At 54.7% G+C, this 20,102-nt stretch overlaps 8 protein-coding genes across 8 annotated transcripts; 4 read left to right on the top strand and 4 right to left on the bottom strand.

Moving 5' to 3' along the window:
- Positions 1-12: 12 nt before the first annotated feature.
- G6M90_00g110700 (mitochondrial 54S ribosomal protein mL40) lies at positions 13-546 on the top strand (the record flags this gene model as incomplete). Its single annotated transcript, XM_014688303.2, has 1 exon — positions 13-546. The coding sequence occupies one exon, from the start codon at positions 13-15 to the stop codon at positions 544-546; it is 534 nt and encodes a 177-aa protein (XP_014543789.2).
- Positions 547-1,314: 768 nt separating this feature from the next.
- Positions 1,315-2,255, bottom strand: rho2 (GTP-binding protein rho2; the record flags this gene model as incomplete). Its single annotated transcript, XM_014688304.2, has 5 exons — positions 1,315-1,605; positions 1,669-1,860; positions 1,920-1,925; positions 1,993-2,071; positions 2,221-2,255. The coding sequence occupies 5 exons, from the start codon at positions 2,253-2,255 to the stop codon at positions 1,315-1,317; spliced, it is 603 nt and encodes a 200-aa protein (XP_014543790.2).
- A 3,400-nt stretch (positions 2,256-5,655) lies between these two features.
- Positions 5,656-9,285, top strand: NST1 (Stress response protein NST1; the record flags this gene model as incomplete). Its single annotated transcript, XM_066131814.1, has 2 exons — positions 5,656-7,059; positions 7,117-9,285. 2 exons carry the CDS (start codon positions 5,656-5,658, stop codon positions 9,283-9,285), a joined length of 3,573 nt encoding a protein of 1,190 aa, XP_065987995.1.
- A 1,227-nt stretch (positions 9,286-10,512) lies between these two features.
- On the bottom strand, positions 10,513-11,328 carry G6M90_00g110670 (uncharacterized protein; the record flags this gene model as incomplete). Its single annotated transcript, XM_014688306.1, has 1 exon — positions 10,513-11,328. The coding sequence occupies one exon, from the start codon at positions 11,326-11,328 to the stop codon at positions 10,513-10,515; it is 816 nt and encodes a 271-aa protein (XP_014543792.1).
- A 1,607-nt stretch (positions 11,329-12,935) lies between these two features.
- Positions 12,936-13,246, top strand: G6M90_00g110660 (uncharacterized protein; the record flags this gene model as incomplete). Its single annotated transcript, XM_014688307.1, has 2 exons — positions 12,936-13,043; positions 13,109-13,246. The coding sequence occupies 2 exons, from the start codon at positions 12,936-12,938 to the stop codon at positions 13,244-13,246; spliced, it is 246 nt and encodes an 81-aa protein (XP_014543793.1).
- A 368-nt stretch (positions 13,247-13,614) lies between these two features.
- Positions 13,615-14,288, top strand: TMA20 (Translation machinery-associated protein 20; the record flags this gene model as incomplete). Its single annotated transcript, XM_014688308.1, has 2 exons — positions 13,615-13,628; positions 13,688-14,288. 2 exons carry the CDS (start codon positions 13,615-13,617, stop codon positions 14,286-14,288), a joined length of 615 nt encoding a protein of 204 aa, XP_014543794.1.
- A 731-nt stretch (positions 14,289-15,019) lies between these two features.
- G6M90_00g110640 (uncharacterized protein) lies at positions 15,020-16,829 on the bottom strand (the record flags this gene model as incomplete). The annotated part of the gene is made up of 4 exons (XM_014688309.1): positions 15,020-15,452; positions 15,521-15,662; positions 15,719-15,848; positions 15,918-16,829. The coding sequence occupies 4 exons, from the start codon at positions 16,827-16,829 to the stop codon at positions 15,020-15,022; spliced, it is 1,617 nt and encodes a 538-aa protein (XP_014543795.1).
- Positions 16,830-18,913: 2,084 nt separating this feature from the next.
- Positions 18,914-20,036, bottom strand: G6M90_00g110630 (uncharacterized protein; the record flags this gene model as incomplete). Its single annotated transcript, XM_066131813.1, has 2 exons — positions 18,914-19,769; positions 19,849-20,036. The coding sequence occupies 2 exons, from the start codon at positions 20,034-20,036 to the stop codon at positions 18,914-18,916; spliced, it is 1,044 nt and encodes a 347-aa protein (XP_065987901.1).
- Positions 20,037-20,102: the final 66 nt, after the last annotated feature.

Here is a 20,102-nt window from a genome sequence, read left to right as displayed (position 1 = left end):
ACAACACCACTCATGGCGTCATTATTCTCCCTCGGCAGCCTCCTTGGCAAGCCGCCCAAATCAGCAATCCCCTCGGCCGCGCGCCTCCTCTCAACCACCACACCCACCATGGCTCGCCAAGCGCCGTCCAAACCCGGCCCGGGGACAAAGCCCGTCCGCAAGAGCCGCCAGGCCCCCAAGTCGGAAAACTTCCAGCGCATCAAGACCCTCAGGCAGAACATGTTCTCGCCGGCCCCGCCGCCGCTGAGGATGGCCCGGCAGCGATACCTGCGCCACTGGACGATCCACCGCGCGTGGCAGCTGTTTCGGCGCCAGCAGCATGAGAGCATGGGCAAGGAGAGACAGCGCATGCACGCCGGCATGTACAATGCCTGCGAGGAGCTGAGGAAGACGGTCGGGCCCGATGGCAGGGGCGAAGGGTATCTGTACAGAGTGGCCATGGAGAAGAAGGGCGTCTGGGGCACGGATGCTGTCCCCATTGAGTATGCGCGGTTCCAGACGGATAGTCCCGCAAAGGAGCCTTGGAATCACGACTGGAAAAGGTAGCCCTTTATTTCAAGGCATGGGCTTGTATAAAAGTACTGTTCACACACCGTTATGTGGATACGTAACAGTTGTAGACTAGCTTCTGAAGCAATAATAGAATAGCATAAGCCAACATTCAATGGCCAAATATTACTTTTCAAAATGGAGCACTTTCATCGTCATGGCACACAATGGGAAAAGTTGGCCACTGCCACGTCGAGTATAGAATCATTGTTGTTATTAAATGCCAATTGTCTGACACCTAATCTGCTGGTCCAACCCGCACCTACTTTTAGGAAATATGCACCCGAATCATCCCTGGTGGAATATTTCTTTATCCCAAAACAAATCGCAAAAAAACAAGTCAACACGCTGCGAGACGGACCGACTATGCGCTACGCACAGGCCAGCTGATGTGATCTATACCCTTTCCGCGCCATATTAATACAGAGACGCTGCTTTTTGTACTGCGAAAAGCAGATCCGTGTGTGCCTCGCTGTAAAAGTTCAGATAGACTCAACTGAGAGAGAGAACAAGTTCGCTTGCCAAATATCACGGCCCAATTAAATAAAGAACAAGCAGGAGACGAGAATTAGCAGTCGAAAGGAAGGGAGACGCACGCGTCGCCATTTAAGGAGAGGATGCTATGCTTTACCGAGATGCTGGTCAAAACGAAACGAGATGTGGCAGACGGTCCCAATTTGACGGCGATGAGGAGGGAAGCCTCAGGGACACTTCGTTGGCCCTCATATAATCACCAACGTATTTAGATTGCTGGTGAGCCCGTGCTCACAGAATGACGCAGCAACCGCCTCCTTCGCCCTTTTCAAATGTTAGGAGGGCGGCTCGCGTTGCGGCTTCAAAGACGTCGTCGACTCCCTCGCCGCTCAAACTCGAACACTCCAGGTAACGCTTCGCCCCAACTTCCCGAGCAGCCATCTCTCCATCGTGGGTTGTGAGGAATCGCTGAGATTTTTTGCGCATTTCCTCAACTGCGACTGGATCTTCTCGAAGATCCTTTTTTAACCCTACTAGAATGATGGGGACGCCAGCGCATAGTCGTGTCGCTTCCTCAATCCACTGTCCGATGCAAAGTCGAGTCAGCGTCAAGATACGTCTGATAGCAAGCTGGGCAGCACGTACCTTGTTCTTTACGTTCTCCAAAGAATCAGGTGTGTCAACTGAGAACCCGATTAAGATGACATGAGCTTTTGAGTAAGCCAACGGCCGTAGCCTCTCGTAGTCTTCCTGACCTGCAGTGTCCCATAACGCCAATTGCACGGATTTTCCATCGACTCTGCAATCGGTTACGTAGTTTTCAAACACTGTCGGGATCTAGATGCGTTGGCATTAGGATCATTTCTAGCTTCTATTGGGTCTGACATATATCTTACATATCGCTAAAAAAAAGAGAGAGGTTAGCTAAATAGCTTATATATAAAACTTATAAACTGGGATAGCACAAACCGTAGGAAAATATCCCAGAGTGAATACACTGAGCAAACTGGTTTTACCACAGGCACCGTCACCAATAATGACTAGTTTTCTGCAATAGTAGAAAATTCAAATTAGCAACAATTCATGGCTGTATTCTGCGGGCCGAAAAAAGAGGCAAAGGAAGACGCATTGGTAATCAAGCGTTGTGAAACGGTAATCTGCCAATGGAATTAAGCTCAATTGGCTGCATGCTCGTACCTGCGGATAACGTTTTGAGAATTTGAACTAGCCATCTTGAAAGCTAGGGATCAAGAAACTTGAATAGGGGATGAATTCGGCGCCGAGGTGTTGGACTCTGTTGTCGTTGTTCAGAAGTCCACGGCCGTTCAGTCCACGAATTCCAACTAGACCCGGGTGGCACAGCCGTTGGAGTTGGAAGGAAATTCGGGAGGAGTTGGGTGCAAGCAACGACGACAAGGGACGCTTTATGCTCCTGCGCAGTGTTTATTAAGAGCAAACAACCAAAGCAGGACGGCGGGCCGCGAGACGAGTTTGGAGGCCGCAGTGGGACGAGGGCTAAGCTGGGTGTGAGACGTTCGACCGAATACGAGGGATAAGAAGGCTGCCACCAACAATTGGCAGATTTCGGGTTCGAACGTCGGGCGGTAACAGGGTCAGATCGGACAAGAGATCGTAGAGCGTAGACGCGGTGGAAGTTTCGTGCAAGAACGAAGCGGGGGACTCGAACGGACACACGGTGATGATGAGGTCGCAAGGCAAGGATGGGGTTTGGTGAAGAAGGGAAGCAGCAGAAACAGCAACAAGAGAACCTTGGCCGAGCAGACCAGACTCGAGTTGGCTTCCAAAGTCGAACTAGTTTCTGGAGTCGGGGGGTGTGGACGAAGGAGACACCAGCGCCGGTTGAACCAGCATTCGAGCGAGAGTTGGGGGCAGATGGGGCGTTCAAATGTTGACTGCTCAGGTCGGCGCCGGCTTACATAACGGCAACTCCGGGCGGGAAACTCGTCATCAGCCATTTGATGACGGGCGCGAGACCCCTTACTGCTTCCATGTACTCCGTAGTATGTACTATTCCTTGGACTTGGCCGTGTCTACGTGCCGTCACAGGTCCCGGGACTTGTGCATGGTAGGACTTGAGCGCCTGCAAGATGGCAAGGGTCCGGTTGTTTGCGGGCGGAAGTGCCTACGGACACATCAATTGATCAACCCATGTTGTAGACACCAAGCCGACAGACTTACCCATCAGTCTGGATAGACTAACGTTATGCAGCCCCAGCTCAGGCCAGCCAAGAAGATCCCAAGCCTTCGCCCAACTGGTCTGTTGGAGTTTTCGTCTTGGCCCCTGGACCTGGTTTGGTGCTGCTGCCGAACTGATTGGTTGCTGAGGCATTGGGGGGGCAATTGACATGTGGGCAGCTAGCAGTTTCGCCTCTCCACGGAGTACGGAGTAGACCAGACAGCTTCCCCAACAAGGAGCACTGGGCCAAGCAGGCAACATTGCAATACCTGCGATTACTATTGTCGCGAGGCGCACACTTTTCAATGCATCTAGCGTCCCGCCTTGCCTTGCCTTGCCTTCTCATGCTCATTCTGCGTCTCTTGGCAAACAACAACCCGCAGAGACTGCGAAGAGACCTACGGCACGCCACGTTTCCCGGTTAAACGATGCCGCCGGGCAGGTCCAATGAGGAAAATGCCCCGGTCCTGTCCTGTCCTGCACCGCGTCCATACATATGCAGCGCAGTCCGGACTTGATGGTCCCATCGTTGGCTGTTCAAGCCGTCAGGGCAATAGGTGTCCTGTTTTACATGTGTACAAGTGTTGCAACTTGGTTCTCGGCAGCGCCTGAGTCCGCAAGCATGGGGGGATGGGGTTATTCATCCCGAGACCAAGTTGAATGGACTCAATGGAGTCTCGTCCAGAGATCAAATGGAGAATTGGCCTGCCAGGATGGAAGCTTCGGAACTCGGCTACCAGTGAATTGTACTCAAAATAACGATGAGGTGGCTTCGCATCCGAGACCAGAGAGGAGGCTGTGCTCCGTGGAGCCAGCCCTTGCATTGAATGGAGGTCAACCTGCTGCAAAGCCTGCAATCTGGTATCTTAGTTAGCCCAGCCGCTTGAGATCGAGTTTGGCTAGGTAGAGGCAGCAGACGCTGGATGGGCGACCGCCCTGACTGGTCGGAAGGGCGAAACGTCTCATGTTGAGGCTTGATTGTTTAATCAGTGGTATGAACTGCATTTATGCCGACTAGCAGTTATTTCCTGCATGCCCGGACTAGGTGACTGGGGAACAGGGCTGACAGGGTCCTGCTGCAGTCTCCTCGTATTCATTGACCTCTCACGATCCAACCTCCAGACTACCTAAGTACCCAGGTGGCTGCGGTGGTCCCTGTTGATGGAGGCCGGCAATGAAGATCCTTTTCTTTGAATAATCATGTGGACTTTATCTTACCTTTGACGTTTTACTTTTTTCATACGTACTAGGATGAAGCTCCCGCTTGACCCGAATCAACTCTGACTGGGCACCACAATGTTGCAAACCAAGACGACAGCCTTGGTGTGCACAATCCGACGACATTGCAACAAGTCTTGGAGAGTCACGGGGATAGAATCACTAGGAGAGTGGTATGGGTCTGTTAAATGTGTTAAAATTCCATTGTATAGCTTCGAGGAGGCTATACAAAGAATTAGAGTGTCGTCAACTCGGAAGTTTCCCTGTTCGGGCTCGGAATCACTCAAGTGGCTCAATTGGAGCAGGGCTGCCTCAAAGCAGTCAGGCATGCTGGCCATGAGCAAAGTGGCTTGTTAGAATACCACATGTACTACATGTGAGAATTGTGGAAAAAAATAACTCCGTAAGGAAAAAAGGGGAAAAAATGTAGGTTATGCAACCTCTGGATTCTGCTCAACACCTGGTCCCTCTCCTCATCAAGGTGCGCAGGACGAGAAGAATCCGTCATCGATGTGGTCACGTGCATGTGCACGGGCTATGTTTACTGCCAATGCCGACTAGCATGACCAACCGCCACACCACAGAATGACAGAAGGGGCTCTGATTGAAGGATGAGACCCAGTTTTTATGGGCTTCAAGAATGGTCCTCTTCTGGAGATGCAGGACTAAATGTACCGCCGCCATGTAACTACACCACATCGTGACTTCCACCTTGCAGCCAGCCCGATCATCAACCTCTAAATTGAAGACGACCTCCCACCAGTCCGCCTGTTACTGCTTCTGAGACTACTCTTGCAGCAGGAGCAGCTCGTCATTTTTCCCAGGGAGAACTTCATTCCAACGGGGGAAACGCGGCTCCCCCACTGGCGTCATTGCTGACCTAACCCTCAGTTGGCCGACTCGAATCTGAGTGGTTGAAGTGGGTGAGTACTCCATGGCGTCCCTCAATTTGAGCCGCTTTCCAAGAGCATCCACCAAATCCCATCTCAACCTCAGCCGTCGCCGTCTACCTGCCGCCGCTGGCGATCCCTTCCCGGCTCCTGTCGCGTGCTGCAGACTTATTCCTAGCGTGGCTCATTATCCGTTCGAGGCTGACTTGTTGCTTTGTGCGCATCATCAGAATCGGCCATTGACGTCGCGGCGAGCACGCCCCAAACAGCCATCAGCAATCACCACCTCTTCATGGTGTCGCCCCCCGACGTTCTGTCGAACGTACGATGCCGGCCACCAACCAGAAACCGGCTCCTCCTACGCCGGCATCACCTCGAAACACAGCCAAGTACACAAACAAGGATGGATCAAAGTTCATCACTGTTCCCAAAAGCACACCTTCCGACTCCTCCCAACCCTCAACGCCGACAATTGCCGCTAAATCGGCGAATCCGCTGCCAAACCCTCCCACGCCTGACGCGCCTTTACAAAATGTAAATCGCAAGAAGCAAAAGCGTCGACAAAAGGCATTAGCAAAGGCCGCCGCCGTCGAGCAAGCAGCCAACGCTCTTCCAGACCCCTCACCAACATCAAACGGGCTCAGCGAGATCTTACCCGACGACCAAGACATCGTCGTAAGCGATGAGGAAGATATGGAGGATGCGCAAAGTGGCGAATTTGCTGCTCCGGGGACGAATGGTCATTCCCATTCGGCTCCCAAGTCCAAAAAGACCAAGAAAAAGAAGAGAAAGAATGCCGAAGAGTTTGGCGATGTTGACAACTCTCCAGTTATTTCTACTTCTGTACCCCGAATGACCAGCCAAGATGTCTCTCGACCACCGGGCATGTCACGAGATAAGATTTGGAGCACAAGCAATCACGAAGAAAGAGAACGCATTAAAGAGTTCTGGCTTGGACTTGGCGAAGACGAGCGAAAGTCACTGGTCAAGGTGGAGAAAGACGCCGTCTTGAAGAAGATGAAGGAGCAGCAGAAGCACACATGCAGTTGTACTGTGTGTGGACGGAAGCGAACAGCTATTGAGGAGGAGTTGGAGGGCTTGTATGATGCGTACTATCTGGAGCTAGAGCAGTTTGCCAACCACGGTGATGGACCACCAATGCTGCAACCACCATCACGAGACTTTCCCCCGCAACCTCGCCGTCGACTACCCTCGAATTATACCCCGCAACAGCCGTCTCATGGTAGGATTGTAGAGCACGTGGGCGACGAAGATGAAGAAGACGAGCTGGAGGAAGTTTATAGTGAGGATGAAGCGGAGGACGACGAATATAGCGACGACGAACCCCCAGAGCAGTTTCACAACCCCTACGATCGAGACATGACGGATTTCTTGGCATTTGGCAGTAGTTTGCAAGTCAAGGGTACGCAGCTTCTTGAATCTCTTCTCAGCGTATATGGTAACATGGACTTAGGCGGCATTCTCACCGTGGCGGATGACCTACTCAAAAACGACGGCAAGCGATTCATTGAAATGATGGAACAGCTAGCAGAACGTCGCATGGCTCGCGAGGAGGACGCAAGAGAACACTTCTCCCGCGGCTACGGTCATCCCAACGGCTCATACTCCGCTCCTCATAATCATCCTCCTGACGATGATGACTACGAAGATGAAGAAGAGGAGGAGGAAGATTATGAGGACAGCCAAGACGAGGAGTATGAGGATGAAGAGGTATATTCTAATCCTTCTATAATGCCGTCCGGGTTCCATACTGAGTGCTGCTGCCAGGATCAAATGACGGAAGAACAGCGAATGGAGGAAGGCCGCAGAATGTTCCAAATATTTGCTGCCCGAATGTTCGAGCAAAGAGTCCTATCCGCATACAAGGAGAAAGTGGCCAAAGAGCGGCAAGATAAGCTGCTAGAAGAGTTAGAAGAAGAAAGCAGGCAAGTTGATCAGCAAAAAGCCAAGAAAGCGAAAAACGCGCAAAAGAAAAAGGACAAGGCTGCTCAAAAGAAGCAAGCCTTGGCCGAGGAAAAGGCGCGCAAGGAGGCTGAAAAGGCTGCGGAAGAAGCTGCTCGGCTTCTAGCCGAGCAGCAGAGGCTTGCTGAACAGAAACACAAAGCCGAGGAGAAGCGAAAACAGAAAGAATCCCAGAAGAAGGCTGAGGAAGAAGCCCGATTGAAGAGGGAGGCCGACCGTCAACGACGCATTCACGAGCAGCGCGAAAGACAGGCGGAGCAAGAACGCAAAGCCCGCGAGGCAAAGGATCGCGAAAAGAAACTCAAAGAAGAGCAACGTCAAAGGGACAAAGAGGCTCGGGATCTGAGAGAGCGGGAAGCACAGGAGCGTAAAGAGAAACAGGAACGCGACAAGCGAGAAAAGGAGGCGAGGGCAGCTAAAGCTCACAGAGAGCTTTATGAAGCTGCTCAACGAGCCAAAGAAGACAAAGCAAACATCAAGTCCTCCACCCAAACTGCTCAGGCACAGCCTATTCAAATCGCAAAGCGCGGACAGGGGTATACTTCTACCCCCCTTCCGGCTGTTCTATCGCAACATCCGCCTAACCCGGCAAGCTACGCTTCGCCAAAGATTCCAGTAGCCACGCCAGCGATCCCGAAAGCGCCCACACCTATTCGATCTCGTGCGTTGTCTCAGCAGCAGGACTCTGGTCCAGGGAGCTCGGCAGCTTCCCAATCCGCATCGGGGCCTAGCCAGAATCCGTCTCCTCATCCCGGGACCCCTATTCAGGTCAGCCCCGGACCCATTGGGCAAGAAAGAAAAGCCAGCACAAGCAGCTCGATACTTGCGGCTCAGCTCAATCAACCCGTGTCACCTCACAGTATGCAAACCAGACTACCAAGCCACACGCCGCCTTTCCAAATGCCGCCGACAATGGGTTTGCAACCGCCCCCAGGATTGACACAACACCGGCCGCCACGCTTTCCCAGCCCTATTTCACACGAGGCTATATTCCCCCCCCTGCAATTTCGTCCTGGTCCTAACGTGATGATGCCGCCTCCTGGACTGAACGGTCCAGTTGCACGAGGATTTCACCAAGGCCCAATGGCGCCTCCAGGATTCAATCACGCTTCCACCGATCCGTTCCCCATGCACCAAGGGTTCCCAATGGCGAAAGAGCCTCTGATTCCTACACATACACGCCAAGGCTCTCTTGGATACGATGGGGCAGCAGGAGTGCCGACCCAACCTATTGGAAGACCTGCACCGATTGGCCGCCCTGGCAGCCTGTCTCAACGCCAATCTCGCGAAGAAGATGACGAAACTAAGCATCTGGGTAGCAGCGCTCTGGTGGCTGATGATGCACCTCCGCTGGAGGGCATGAACCCCAGTAGTCTGCGTAATCAACCCCCGGGGCCCCGTGGAGGATTTCCGACAAGCCCTTTCATGGACGCAGGATTTCCCATGGGACAGAATCCCTGGGGTCCTCCGGCGGGAGCCGCACACGGGCAGCCTTTCGCACCGCCTGGTTTTTCGAGTTCGACGTGGGGCTCTCCGGGAATTCCGCCAGGCTTTGGCATGGCTAACATGGCCTCGCCAACTCCAACCATGAGTTCCATTCGATCTTCATCCCAGCCACGCCATGTTATGGTCAGATCTTTTCTGTGTGCTGCATACAGAGAACTGTCTGCGTCTGGAGCCGCCGATGCAGAGGGATACATGGACCTAGGCGCGATCAAGTCACAGGTGGAGATTTATGCCAACGACTTCTCCCTAACTGAACAAGACCTACTGAACCTCTGTGACACCGAGGGCAACAATTCCAACGGGGGTGGAACGTTTGATGCCAGGCGTGATATGAGCGGTGCTGGTCAGCACAGGATTCGATGGACTCTGGATCAAAGTGATGCTTCAGGGCATTCATATCGAGCGGTAGGGGCACCAGGAGAGGTTTGCAGTCCTCGTACCAACCACGCGTCTTTGCGGGGCCACTAGAAGAGCTCCTCTGAAGCAGGGGGTGTCGTCATGGCGAGCCCTCTGGTTCGAAGGAGCGGTTTCCGGAGAAGTGGCAGTGGCGACAGGAATAGGGCATCGACTTCTGCATCAAACATGGCAGTGGATCGAGATTTGAAGATTGACTGGTCTATCTGGAACAACCCAATCCCACGCCTCTCTGACGGTCTGTCGTGTAGTGTGTCACATTCCAGGATCGGTGCGGCGCCTTTTGACAGAAGAATTTCTTGGAACGTACTCCGAGGTCGTAATCCGACAAGGAGACATCACAGTGACGTCTAAACTATCTTGAAAGGATGGCAACTCTCTGTAGCCGAGCAAGACATGACGTATAGCACCATGGTAGCGTCTATATTGGAATTCTCAGCGAGACGGCATTGGAAGGGAATTTTGGTGGGAGAAATGGGAGCGGCAGGCAAGGAGGTAGGGCAGCGAAACATGCACGGCATTGATCAATCAGGTGTCGACTTTATACTAGCCACTGGTCGATTCGGTCGGCCGTCATTATTATTGATATGTGGCTACCAGCGGAACGGAGGGAGCAGGACAAGATTCGGTTTTCATTACTCTATGTTCGATTAACAAATATCAAACATGCCCATTGCCGACGGTACGGAAGGGTTATTTAACAGCGCCTGCAGAGGATATTTTCATCTGCGCGTGTCTCCTAGTTGTGAATGTGTTGTGAATGTGGATGCCGCCTATCAGTGCAATGTTGAGGATGAAATCGCATGCCTTGCAATGTGGTGCTCCGCTCGTGATATAACGTCGACACTGCGATGGACGGTTTGAACTTGTCAGCCAACTACTAGCCCTAGTATCGGGGACTTTACAGCCATTAGAGCGGGTGTGAACTGGAAACGCATACTTATGCAATTACAATCCTTGGGCTTGGAAATAACCCCACAACATGTTGGAGCCAAATATCCATGGAACATATGTATTGTTTTTCTTATGCCATAATTACAAGATGCTGAGCCAAGAAAAAAAATCCCTTTCGTTTCAATCCAAACCTTGTTCTTTATAAATTGAGGGGAAGAAAGCCCCCATCATCTCCCACGATCCATTTCCTCCGCAAAGATATCTGCCATTCCACAATATAACCTGGGTGGTCGTTCGTACTTGGCCCCCAAAAAAAATCGACCATCCATCCATCCATCCATGCCCCCAATCCTCGTTCCGCTAGAAAAAAATAAGAAGAAAAAAAGTCTAAGCATGGCTAGGCTGGTCCTGGAAAGGGTTGGGACTACTAGCCTCCTGCGTCTGCTGCATGAGGGGCGCGCGGGCCTCCTGCGAGCGCTGCTTCTTGGTGGCGGCGCGGGCGAGGGCGACGGCCTCTGCCTTGGCGGCGACGCGCTTGTGGTGCTTGCGCTCGCGGCAGCAGGCAAAGGTCAGGTAGGCGAGGCCGATGGCGAAGAAGGCGGCGAAGACGATGGCGACGATGATGCCGCCCGTGTCGATGGGCTGCTTCTTCATGCATATGTCCTGGTGGGTGCTGTCGACGGTGCAGATCCAGCCCGAGAGGCAGTCGCTCGAGGTGCCCTTGGACGGCGTGCACGTGCGCGTCACGGCCTTGCCGTTCTCCGTGGCCACGTCGCAGCTCGACGTGTCGAACTCGCTGGCGCTGAAGCAGTCGGCGCCCTTGCGGACGGGGGCCGGCGTCGTCGTCGCCCGCGCGGCGAGGTGCGCGGCCGCGACGACCGCCTGCGTGGCCCGGACGGGCTCCAGGGCGGCGCGGAAGCGTTTTCGCAGCTCGTTGCCGGTGCTGTATTCCTGGCACCGCGTCGTGATGTACCGGGCTTCGAGGGCCGCCTGGCTGGCTGAGCAGCCGGCGTTGGTGTAGCACGGCGCGAGGTCGCTTGGCTCGAAGCTGGACAGCGAGGCGAGGCACCGGCTCACGGCGGCCTGGTTGCCGCAGTCGGTGTACTCGGCGAGGGCTTTGCTGTGGACGCGGAAGCACTCGTTTCGGGGGAGGGCTGCGGCGGTGCTGGCGAGCAGCAGCGCGGCCAGGGAGAAGGACCGCATCGTATATGGAGCGGTGAGACGCTGGATATTTTTTTTAGCTGTTCTTCCGCGAGCGGGCAAGTCGCCTTTCGTCCGACCAGCGCCGATTCTTGCAACACTTTTTTTTTTTTGGTGGTTTGGATCAGGGGTCTGGGATCTTCACTCGGACGGCAAAAACTGGACCCCGTAGGAGAAATAGTTGGAGTCTGGGTGCAGCGCCGGCAGGGACAGGTGCGAGGCAATCGAAAGGAAAAGGAAGGACGGGGAGGGAGACGCTTCTGTCAAGGAGACAAGGGGGAGATGGATTGTCGACTCTCTGTGCTTGGAGGTGTTCGGAAAATGGGGGGAAAGGCAGCCAACAGAGGACTGAGGCTCTCGTTGGGAAGCGAAAAGGGAGCGCGGCTCGGACCCAATAGTTGGCATGCCATATGCCGCGCGATGGGTCCATCAATTGGACGACGTAAAGTGGTGCCCTCATTTATGAGAACGGTCCGGTATGGAGATCTCCATGGAGGCGCTGTCAGCCCTAGCTCAGTCGGACACTGTGGCTGACGGGTTTGCCGGGCCAGAGCACTTGAGCGCCATGGGACCAGGCATCAATTGCTGTCAGCAGGCACTGGCCTTTGCGTCGATAATTGGGCTGTGCGGCAGCGGATGGCCGATGGGCAACCAGCCTTGTACCACGACGGGGAGTCCATGACTGGCAGCAACTGGCAGCAAGAAGCATCGATGTCTACCATGCACATGTGTACTATTGACAGTTAGCCTCCATTACCCTGGCCCCGTTTTGCTGTCGACCGGTCAGTTTCCCAGCTATTTTTAGCACCTCGACCTGCTCCATAGAGGACTTGCTTGCGAATTGATTCTGTACAGAGTACGGAGTAATTTGTCTGGTAATTCCCTGGGTTCTGGGGCTCCAAATATCCCGACGTGTCCAGTCGCACTCATCAGCCAAACGTCTCATCTTTCAAGGACAGGACGAGTCTTCGCCACTAGGGGGGAGGGCTGCAGAATCTGGGGTCCGGAGCCATCCGTCCCCCTTTGTCACACCTAGAGTAAGGGGGCGGCAGCGCATGGCCACTCGTCGACGCCGTTGAGCCATCACTCGGGCGGCATCCGCGGCCAAGGTAAAATCATTGATGCGTTACAACTTTGCCGGCTATGCAAACTCTTGCCAGTTGTGTGTTGAATCCTGTCCTTTTTCTCACCACAGTTTTGCCGTTGCATTCCATTAGGAAACCCGGCTCTGTGGCATGGACTCGGTACCCAAAGGCTGTGCACGAAAAAGCGCAGTTGCGTGAACAAAGAAGAAGGAGAAAGGTGGTCTGGTCTGCGGCACCGTGCGGGTCTTTCGAAGGCCATCGATGGGCGCACCGTCGTTAGCCAACGACGTCATCGCCCACGACACCACTTCGTCATCGCGTCCGCTCGACTTACCCTACAAAGCAGGTCGAGGTGCCAATTTCATGTCCAGCATTAACCTTGAACGACTATATAAGTAATTCTCCCTGGTGCTCCGTTCTTCAAGCTCGCAAACCTTTATCGTCTTGACTACCCGTTCTGGCGATTTTCCCAGTCCATTCCCCCCAATCAACCCCCGAGTATCCATCCCGAGACCCATCATCGCCATGCCGCTTATTGTGCCCGGAATCACCAGCCAGCCCGGCAATAAGACTGAAGAATGGCAAAACAAGCTCGTCGGCAAGAAACTATCCGACACGGAGCACACAGAGACGGTAAGCCAGCCGAAAGGAACAACACTCGCTCCCTACTTCGTATGTCCACGTGCTTACCGTCGCAGCTCTTCTGCAAGAAAGACCTCCCGCAGGAGCACCGCGTCATTGGGCCCGGCCAGGCCGTCACCATGGACTTTAAAGAGAACCGGCTCAACGTCCACCTGGACGATAAGGGTACCGTTTCCCACGTCACCCACGGGTAGTCCCTCGAAGATGCCTGTCCCTGGCCAAGTTTGATGACCCCGGGTCCCGGGACGTCCAACAAGCGCTTGGAGACGTGTGTATTTTACGCCTGCACTCCAACAAAGTAGAGTCTTTTAATAAACACATTTTGCTTCAACACCAGATCCATCCATTCAGCTGCCCTCATTCAATCCATATGACTCCAAGTAGATGCTCGCCAGAAGCAACCTCCCGTTGCCCCCCCGTATTGCATGTCGCGTCTTTACCCCGCCATCACAAGCCCAGCGGGGGCACCAACTTTTTGCCTCGCATCGACCTCAAGAGTCTCCCACCCCGCCATCCATACACCAAGCTCAACACCAAGTTCTAGAAACAACCCGCCCCCAAGATGTTCAAAAAGGAGTACGTCGAGCCCGCCAGTAGCCAGACGCAAGGCCCTTCCACCAAACTGACAAGCGCAGCATCGCCCCCTCGCCCAAGCAGAAGCTCAAGTCGTCGGTGCAGCGGTCCCTCCGCCAGTCGCTGCTCACGACGTACCCCCTGCTGACGCCGCACATTGACGAGATCCTGCCCAAGAAGGCGTCGCTGGCGAGCATGAAGCTGCCCGACCGCAACACGCTGTACGTGCTGGACGCGGAGCCGCTCTTCTACCAGCAGGACGGCGCGGCCGCCATCATGCCGCACCTCAGGCTCGTGCACCGCTTCCCGCAGAGCTTCCCGACGATCCGCATCGACCGCGGCGCCATCCGCTTCGTGCTCATGGGCGCGACGCTCATGGCCCCCGGCCTGACGTCCAAGGGGGGCAGGCTGCCGGTCGAGGGGGCCGCCGCGCGCCTCGAGGACGGCAGGGAGATGGACCAGGGCGTCGACGCCGACGGCCGCTGGAGCAGGGAGCTGCACAAGGGCGAGCCCGTCGTCATCATGGCCGAGGGCAAGCAGGAGGCGTGTGCCGTGGGCATGCTGGTCTGCGGGACCGACGAGGTCAAGGCCAAGGGTAAGGGGCCGGTCGTTGAAGACGCGCATTTCTTGGGTGATGGGTTGTGGAAGCTGGCTTTCGATTGAAATACTGCGAGTTTGCTGCCGTGTGTGGTGCATAGCATACCGGGAGGACGAGAAGGATGGCTTTCTTGGGCTGAGATACATGTATATTTATGACCATTGACGACAATGACTGGGAGTCGAGGAATGGATATGAAATAGCATAAAGCTGACGATGGAATGCGCTCTACCGACGCTGCGAACGAGGCATATCTATTTGAACCGTCGACGATTCTGGACGGAGAGCGGTCTCGGTCGATGGTTTCTTGGTCAAGCAAAGAAATGGTGTTGCGAATGATGATCAAAATACCGCGTCTAAATGCACTTCCGCTCATGTAGATCCTCTCACGACGGTCGCCTCTTTCCCTTTGCCGCTTGCCCCTTTATCCTTGAGTTTATTCTCCTGGGTAGTGTCCATGTTGGTCTATCACTTTAGCTTATGGAGAGGCCGCCAAGGTATCTAATGTCGGTGCAGTTACAGTACATTTAGTAAGGACATATGTAGCAAGATATTGATACGCAGCACTTGCGCCTTTGATTAGCATTGTAGTGAGAACGTCCATGGCCACTCTCAGATCCCGATACTCCATGATCAATCGGCCAAAGCTCAAACACAGCCAGACACCAATCCACACGGGAAGAAGACGCACGCCCAGACATTAATATCCATCAGAATCATGCGTCAAACCACTGATGCTCTTTAGCCAAGGCCCACCAACATTCTCTAATTTCACATCGACCCCCCCGGCCCTTCTTCACTTGTAATACTCATCCACCCACCTCTTCATGGTCCCCAAGATGTCCTCCACGACCCTGCGCAGCGCCGGGTTCGCCGCCGCATTCCTGATCAGCATGTCGCTGCAGTGCACGCCCCCGGGGAGCACCCAGACGGGCGCCTCGGGCGTGAACGTGAGCGGCCCGCCGGGCCTCTCGTCCGCCGACACCGTCGCCGCCCGCCACGGGTCCAGCTCGCCGTTCACCCACATCAGCCGCGTCGTCTTGACGCGGCCCCAGCCCCCGGTCCTGCGGTTGGTCTCGCGCGCGCTCCGGCCGAGCGCGAGGCCGTACGTGCGGTTGCCCTCCCGCGGGAACATGTTGCGGCACTGCATGCGGGCGTAGTCGAGGCCCACGTGCTTGGATGCGAGGCCGGTGATGTCGTCTGGCCCGGAGACCTGCCACCACTCGAACCTGCGAGGTTGATTTAGCTGGATGTTAACCTTCTTTTTTTTTGGATGTCTGCGCGGGTTCGGACTTACGGCTCGTTGCATAGTAGCCAGTACCACTGTCTGTTGGCCGTGTTGTTGACAGAGAGATCCGTGTACATGGGGTTGTCCTTGTTGTTCATGTCCATGCACGCTGCGGTGTTGTTGTCTGCCCAGTAGCCGAATTCCGCGCATGCTGGGTGCTCTTGTCAGTGTCTGGGAGTTCTGTTGTTGTGAGCGCGGGTGACTCACCTCTTGGTAGATAGACTTCTTTGGACCACTTGGCGAAGCCGTCGAGGGCTTTGGAAGTACCGACACCCTCTGGCCCTGGAACAGCAGGTCGGTCGCTAATTATGCGACTGCTTTTCCGTGGGAAGACGTTCTGTTTTGTACCACGTTAGATGATGTTCAGGTATGCTCGAATATGGACCAGTGTAGCGTGGGATAGTACCTCGAGGTAGTTGCACATCTGGTACAGGGCGTTTGGTTTCTTCGTCTTGAAGAACACGGTCCTTTGCCATTCTTGCAGACCACCTGCGAGGGCCGCGCCGAAATCGTCGTCATGAGTGAGTGATTCCAGGCCGAATTTCTTCTTCAGGGCATGTTTTTCGTCCTTTGTGCCGTCAGATAGGATGCCGTCAATGTGTTTCATGACCCCTTGCATATCCGTGCTGCAATTTTTGGGCATGGCCTCCTTGATGGGCTGGTTATATTTCCAAAAGTTGGTAATCGCTTCGACGACGGCGCTTGAGCAGTGATATGCCCAGAAGGTGCCCGGGGCCAGGTGGTGCGTCCATGCCGCGAGGGCGCCAGAGTACGAGCAGCCGGTTAGAACCCACGGTGCCTTGGTTGGCTTTGAGGTCCCCCCGAGGTCGAATGGCAGCTCGACGTTGTGGGCAAAGTAGATTAGGTCTTGGATGGCGTTGTCGAGGTTGAGGTACTGGAGGTTGGTGATGGTTAGGTTGTTGAAGGGAGAACTCTTGCCCCAGTATCGGTGCTCGAGCACAATGGCGGCACCGCCATTGGTTTGAGCAAATCTCCCGACGAGGGAATTTTTGGTCGCATGGAAGGCATTGGCCTCGTGCTCAGCAGGCGCGTTGAGTATAATCGGGGACCCGGGCCCGGCCCAGTCATCCGCGTTGTACCAATAGCGTTGGGAGAATCTGCCGAGCTCGGGTTTGTTGTGGTCTATGAGCTGCTGGAAAACGCCTTCGTGGGTTGGGCCATAGGATCTCTTGGTCAAGCTGCCATCGTTGGGTGGAGGAGGTGGTAGGCCGTTCAGGTGAATCCGGCTGATGCGAGCCCCTGATGGCACAGCGAACAAGAGGTTTGCTGCTATGCCAACGAAACTACTTACACGCATTGCTTAATATGTCTGGCAGACGAGTATTTTGCAGTAAATTCCGGGGGGCCACTCGGCTGGAAGATGGCCAAGGCAAGATGAGTTGGGAAAATAGCTTTTGGCTCGAGGCGGCAAAAACTGAAATCTATATACTTTGCAGTCACCTTGATCACATCTTCTTGATGGCGCCATGTCGTCCCAGCCTCCTAGTCGTAGTACTAGTATCAGTTAGTGGCCTGCTATATTCGCCATGCCATATAGCAAAGATGGCCCGTCGACTTTCTATTACACGCTTGTTTTTGGGGCAACTCGACGAATAGCAACGTAATCCAGGCACGACACTGGTCAAATCACACGCTTACAGGGGGGCAAATGAACAAAATACGCCTCAAACTGCTCAGGCTCTGCAGCTGCGTGCCTGATCTGCCGCCATCCAGGTTCCATGGCTTCGGGTCTCGTGCCGAAGTGGGTGTTGCGACGCCACGGGAAGATTGTGAGCTGCCCGCATCGGAAACTAGGCTCATGTTAGCATCTGTACTTGCGAGGCGGTACGGCTTCTAGTGAGGTCATGGCTGTAGAGACTAGAGTTGGCGTTAAAAGAAGGTTGATTGCAATTTGAAGTCAAAAAAGGGGGCGGCTTCTTTGCTGTGGCTCTAGGTGCTTTTTAAACTAACCATGTATTGCCATACGTCAAGTCGTTACGCAGGGAGACAACTCATCAACACTGAATCATCAAGTATATCATGTAGCCACTGAGAGTCTATGCAGTTGAAACTAACATGTCTCGTCCGAAGGAGGTATTGCCATCTTCATAGCATGGGGACTTGATGCATGACAGCTTGCTCCGTACATGCGCAGACACTCAGCCTCCGCATTCATGATGGCCTAACACGACACCTGACATCATTGGAAATGGGGTAGCCGGGACCTTTTGGCCTAGAATTTAAACCAATCGCACTAGTTGCGTATCTTGCCATGCTGAAATCGGGCGCCTTGCCCCTTGTCGCGGGTCGTCGGTGCAAGAAGACGCAGTAGTCATGGCAAAAAACGGGGCAGAAAAGAGATTCACCATCATACGGCGTTGAAAGATTACGGAAATGATGCGGAACTACCCGGATTTCCATGGGAACTATATTGCATTGACTTTGCTATCACCGGTCCTGGAGGACTGACGCACCAGACTCGAGAGGCTCACCATCCATGCACCCCAACATTTGAAGCCTTTTCGCCACAGAAATAGCACTTGAGCCTATTCGACGTCTGGGCAGCATCTAAAGCACGGAGACTGCAGATTATAGAGTTAGCGACAAACGACTCGAACAGTAGGATGAAAGGCAGTGGTCACCTACTTGGCCAACAACATGCTACACCATCAAGATCATCAGCACCTCTTTAAACAACAAGATTATCAAGGGAAAATAACGTAGCGTACCCAGCCACTGGCGCAAGGCGGTGGAACAGGAATACAATCATTGTTACAATCGGCCGGTTGGGGCACAGCAGAAACAGACACTGCGGCCACAAGAACAAGTCTCACAAGGCGGTTCATATTGATCTGCGTCCGTTTGTTGCTGCTAGATGGTCAAATAAAACGCAAGTTTATGATGTTTTTGTGTCGTTCGGCAAGGACTACTTATGTAGCGCATGATACGATTTGACGGCTGGACCGTGGTCGCCCGAGAGGGTATTTATTCTTTCTGGCAGCATTCACGGACCTATTGACTGCATTCTTCATGCGGCACCGCATCATTGGACACGAGACTACGTGCAACCATGCCACGCATGATCCGAGAACGGTGTACGGCAAACACAACACCACCGCATGAGCTGAATGCCAGTAGAAGCCCTGATTGGGTGGCCGTCACTCAGCTTTCTCGTACACACGGAACGTCTTGCCGATGGGCGTCGCGGATCTGTACGACGAAGCGAGCCATTCCCGACATTGACAGCCAAAAGGCGATGCATGCACCTGTTTGTTTCCAGAGTACGAATTGCCAAGAAGAAAACTAGATTGCGTCTATCGCCCTTGTCCTAGTGGAAAAAAAAGAACATGGCCCCATCGTTTCCCCGCCAAACTCAGAAGCCATGAACCACGGTGGTGTTTCTCACAGCCCAAGTTCCGAGTACGCATTCAGGGCCAACTGCCCGCCCAGATGGGCATACAGCACATTCCCGGCAGAAATCTCGCCCGATCGAATCAGCCCCATCATGCCGGCGAGGCTCTTGCCCTCGTAGACGGGGTCGGTGATGAAGGCCTCGGTCCGGGCGCCAAACTTGATAGCGTCGACGGTAGCCTCGTCCGGGACGCCGTAGACGCCGGCGTTGTAGTCGGTGTTGAGGACGACATCGCGCTCCGTGACGTCGTGCTCGTCCAGGCCGATCCGGGAGGCGGTGAGCCTCGCGATGTGGAGGACCTGGGAAAAGGTCTCGCGGGGCCGGCCCGAGGCGTCGATGCCGATGACGCGGCGCGCGCGCGAGCCCTGCTTCTGGGCGAGCTTGAAGCCCGCAATCATGCCGGCGAGCGTCGAGCCCGTGACGGCGCACACGATGACCGTGTCGAAGAAGACGCCCATCTCGCGCTCCTGGGCCTCCACCTCGAACGCCCACCGCGCGAAGCCGAGCCCGCCGAGGGGGTGGTCCGACGCGCCGGCCGGGATGGCGTACGGCCGGCCGCCCCGGGCCTCGACGTCGGCCACGAGCCGGGCCAGCGTGAACTTGTGCTCGATGCCAAAGGTCGACGGGTCCAGGCGCACGTCGGCGCCCATGAGCCGCGAGAGCTGGATGTTGCCTACCTTTTCGTAGCCGGCGTCGTGCCAGTCGACCCAGTGCTCTTGGACGGTGGCGGCCTTGAGGCCCAGCTTGGCTGCTACCGCTGATACCTGGCGCGTGTGGTTTGACTGCACGCCGCCGATGGACACGAGGGTGTCGCAGCCTAGGGCCAACGCCTCGGAGGCGAGGTATCTGGGGTTTTGGTGTGAGCTTCACGGCTTGCGGGGGATGAGGGGGATGGGCAGCCGGGGACGAAGGGGGGGGGGCCTACTCGAGTTTGCGCGTCTTGTTTCCGCCGTATGCGAGACCAGAGTTGCAGTCCTCTCTTTTGGCGTAGATGTTGACTTTTCCTCCGAGTGCCTTGGACATGCGTGGCAGGTGCTCGATGGGCGAGGGGCCGAAGAGAAATGACTCTCGGGGTATGCTGGCAAAGGGCTCGGGCAGGGTGATAGTGGCCATGATTTATTTCGGCTTTTGGACACGGAATGCGAAACGAATTGGAAGAAGCGCCATGTTGTCCCTGTT

The sequence above is a fragment of the Metarhizium brunneum genome, chromosome 7 (genome assembly GCF_013426205.1).
Source record: "Metarhizium brunneum chromosome 7, complete sequence".
NCBI lineage: Eukaryota > Fungi > Ascomycota > Sordariomycetes > Hypocreales > Clavicipitaceae > Metarhizium > Metarhizium brunneum.
This window is presented reverse-complemented; position numbering and strand designations above follow the sequence as displayed.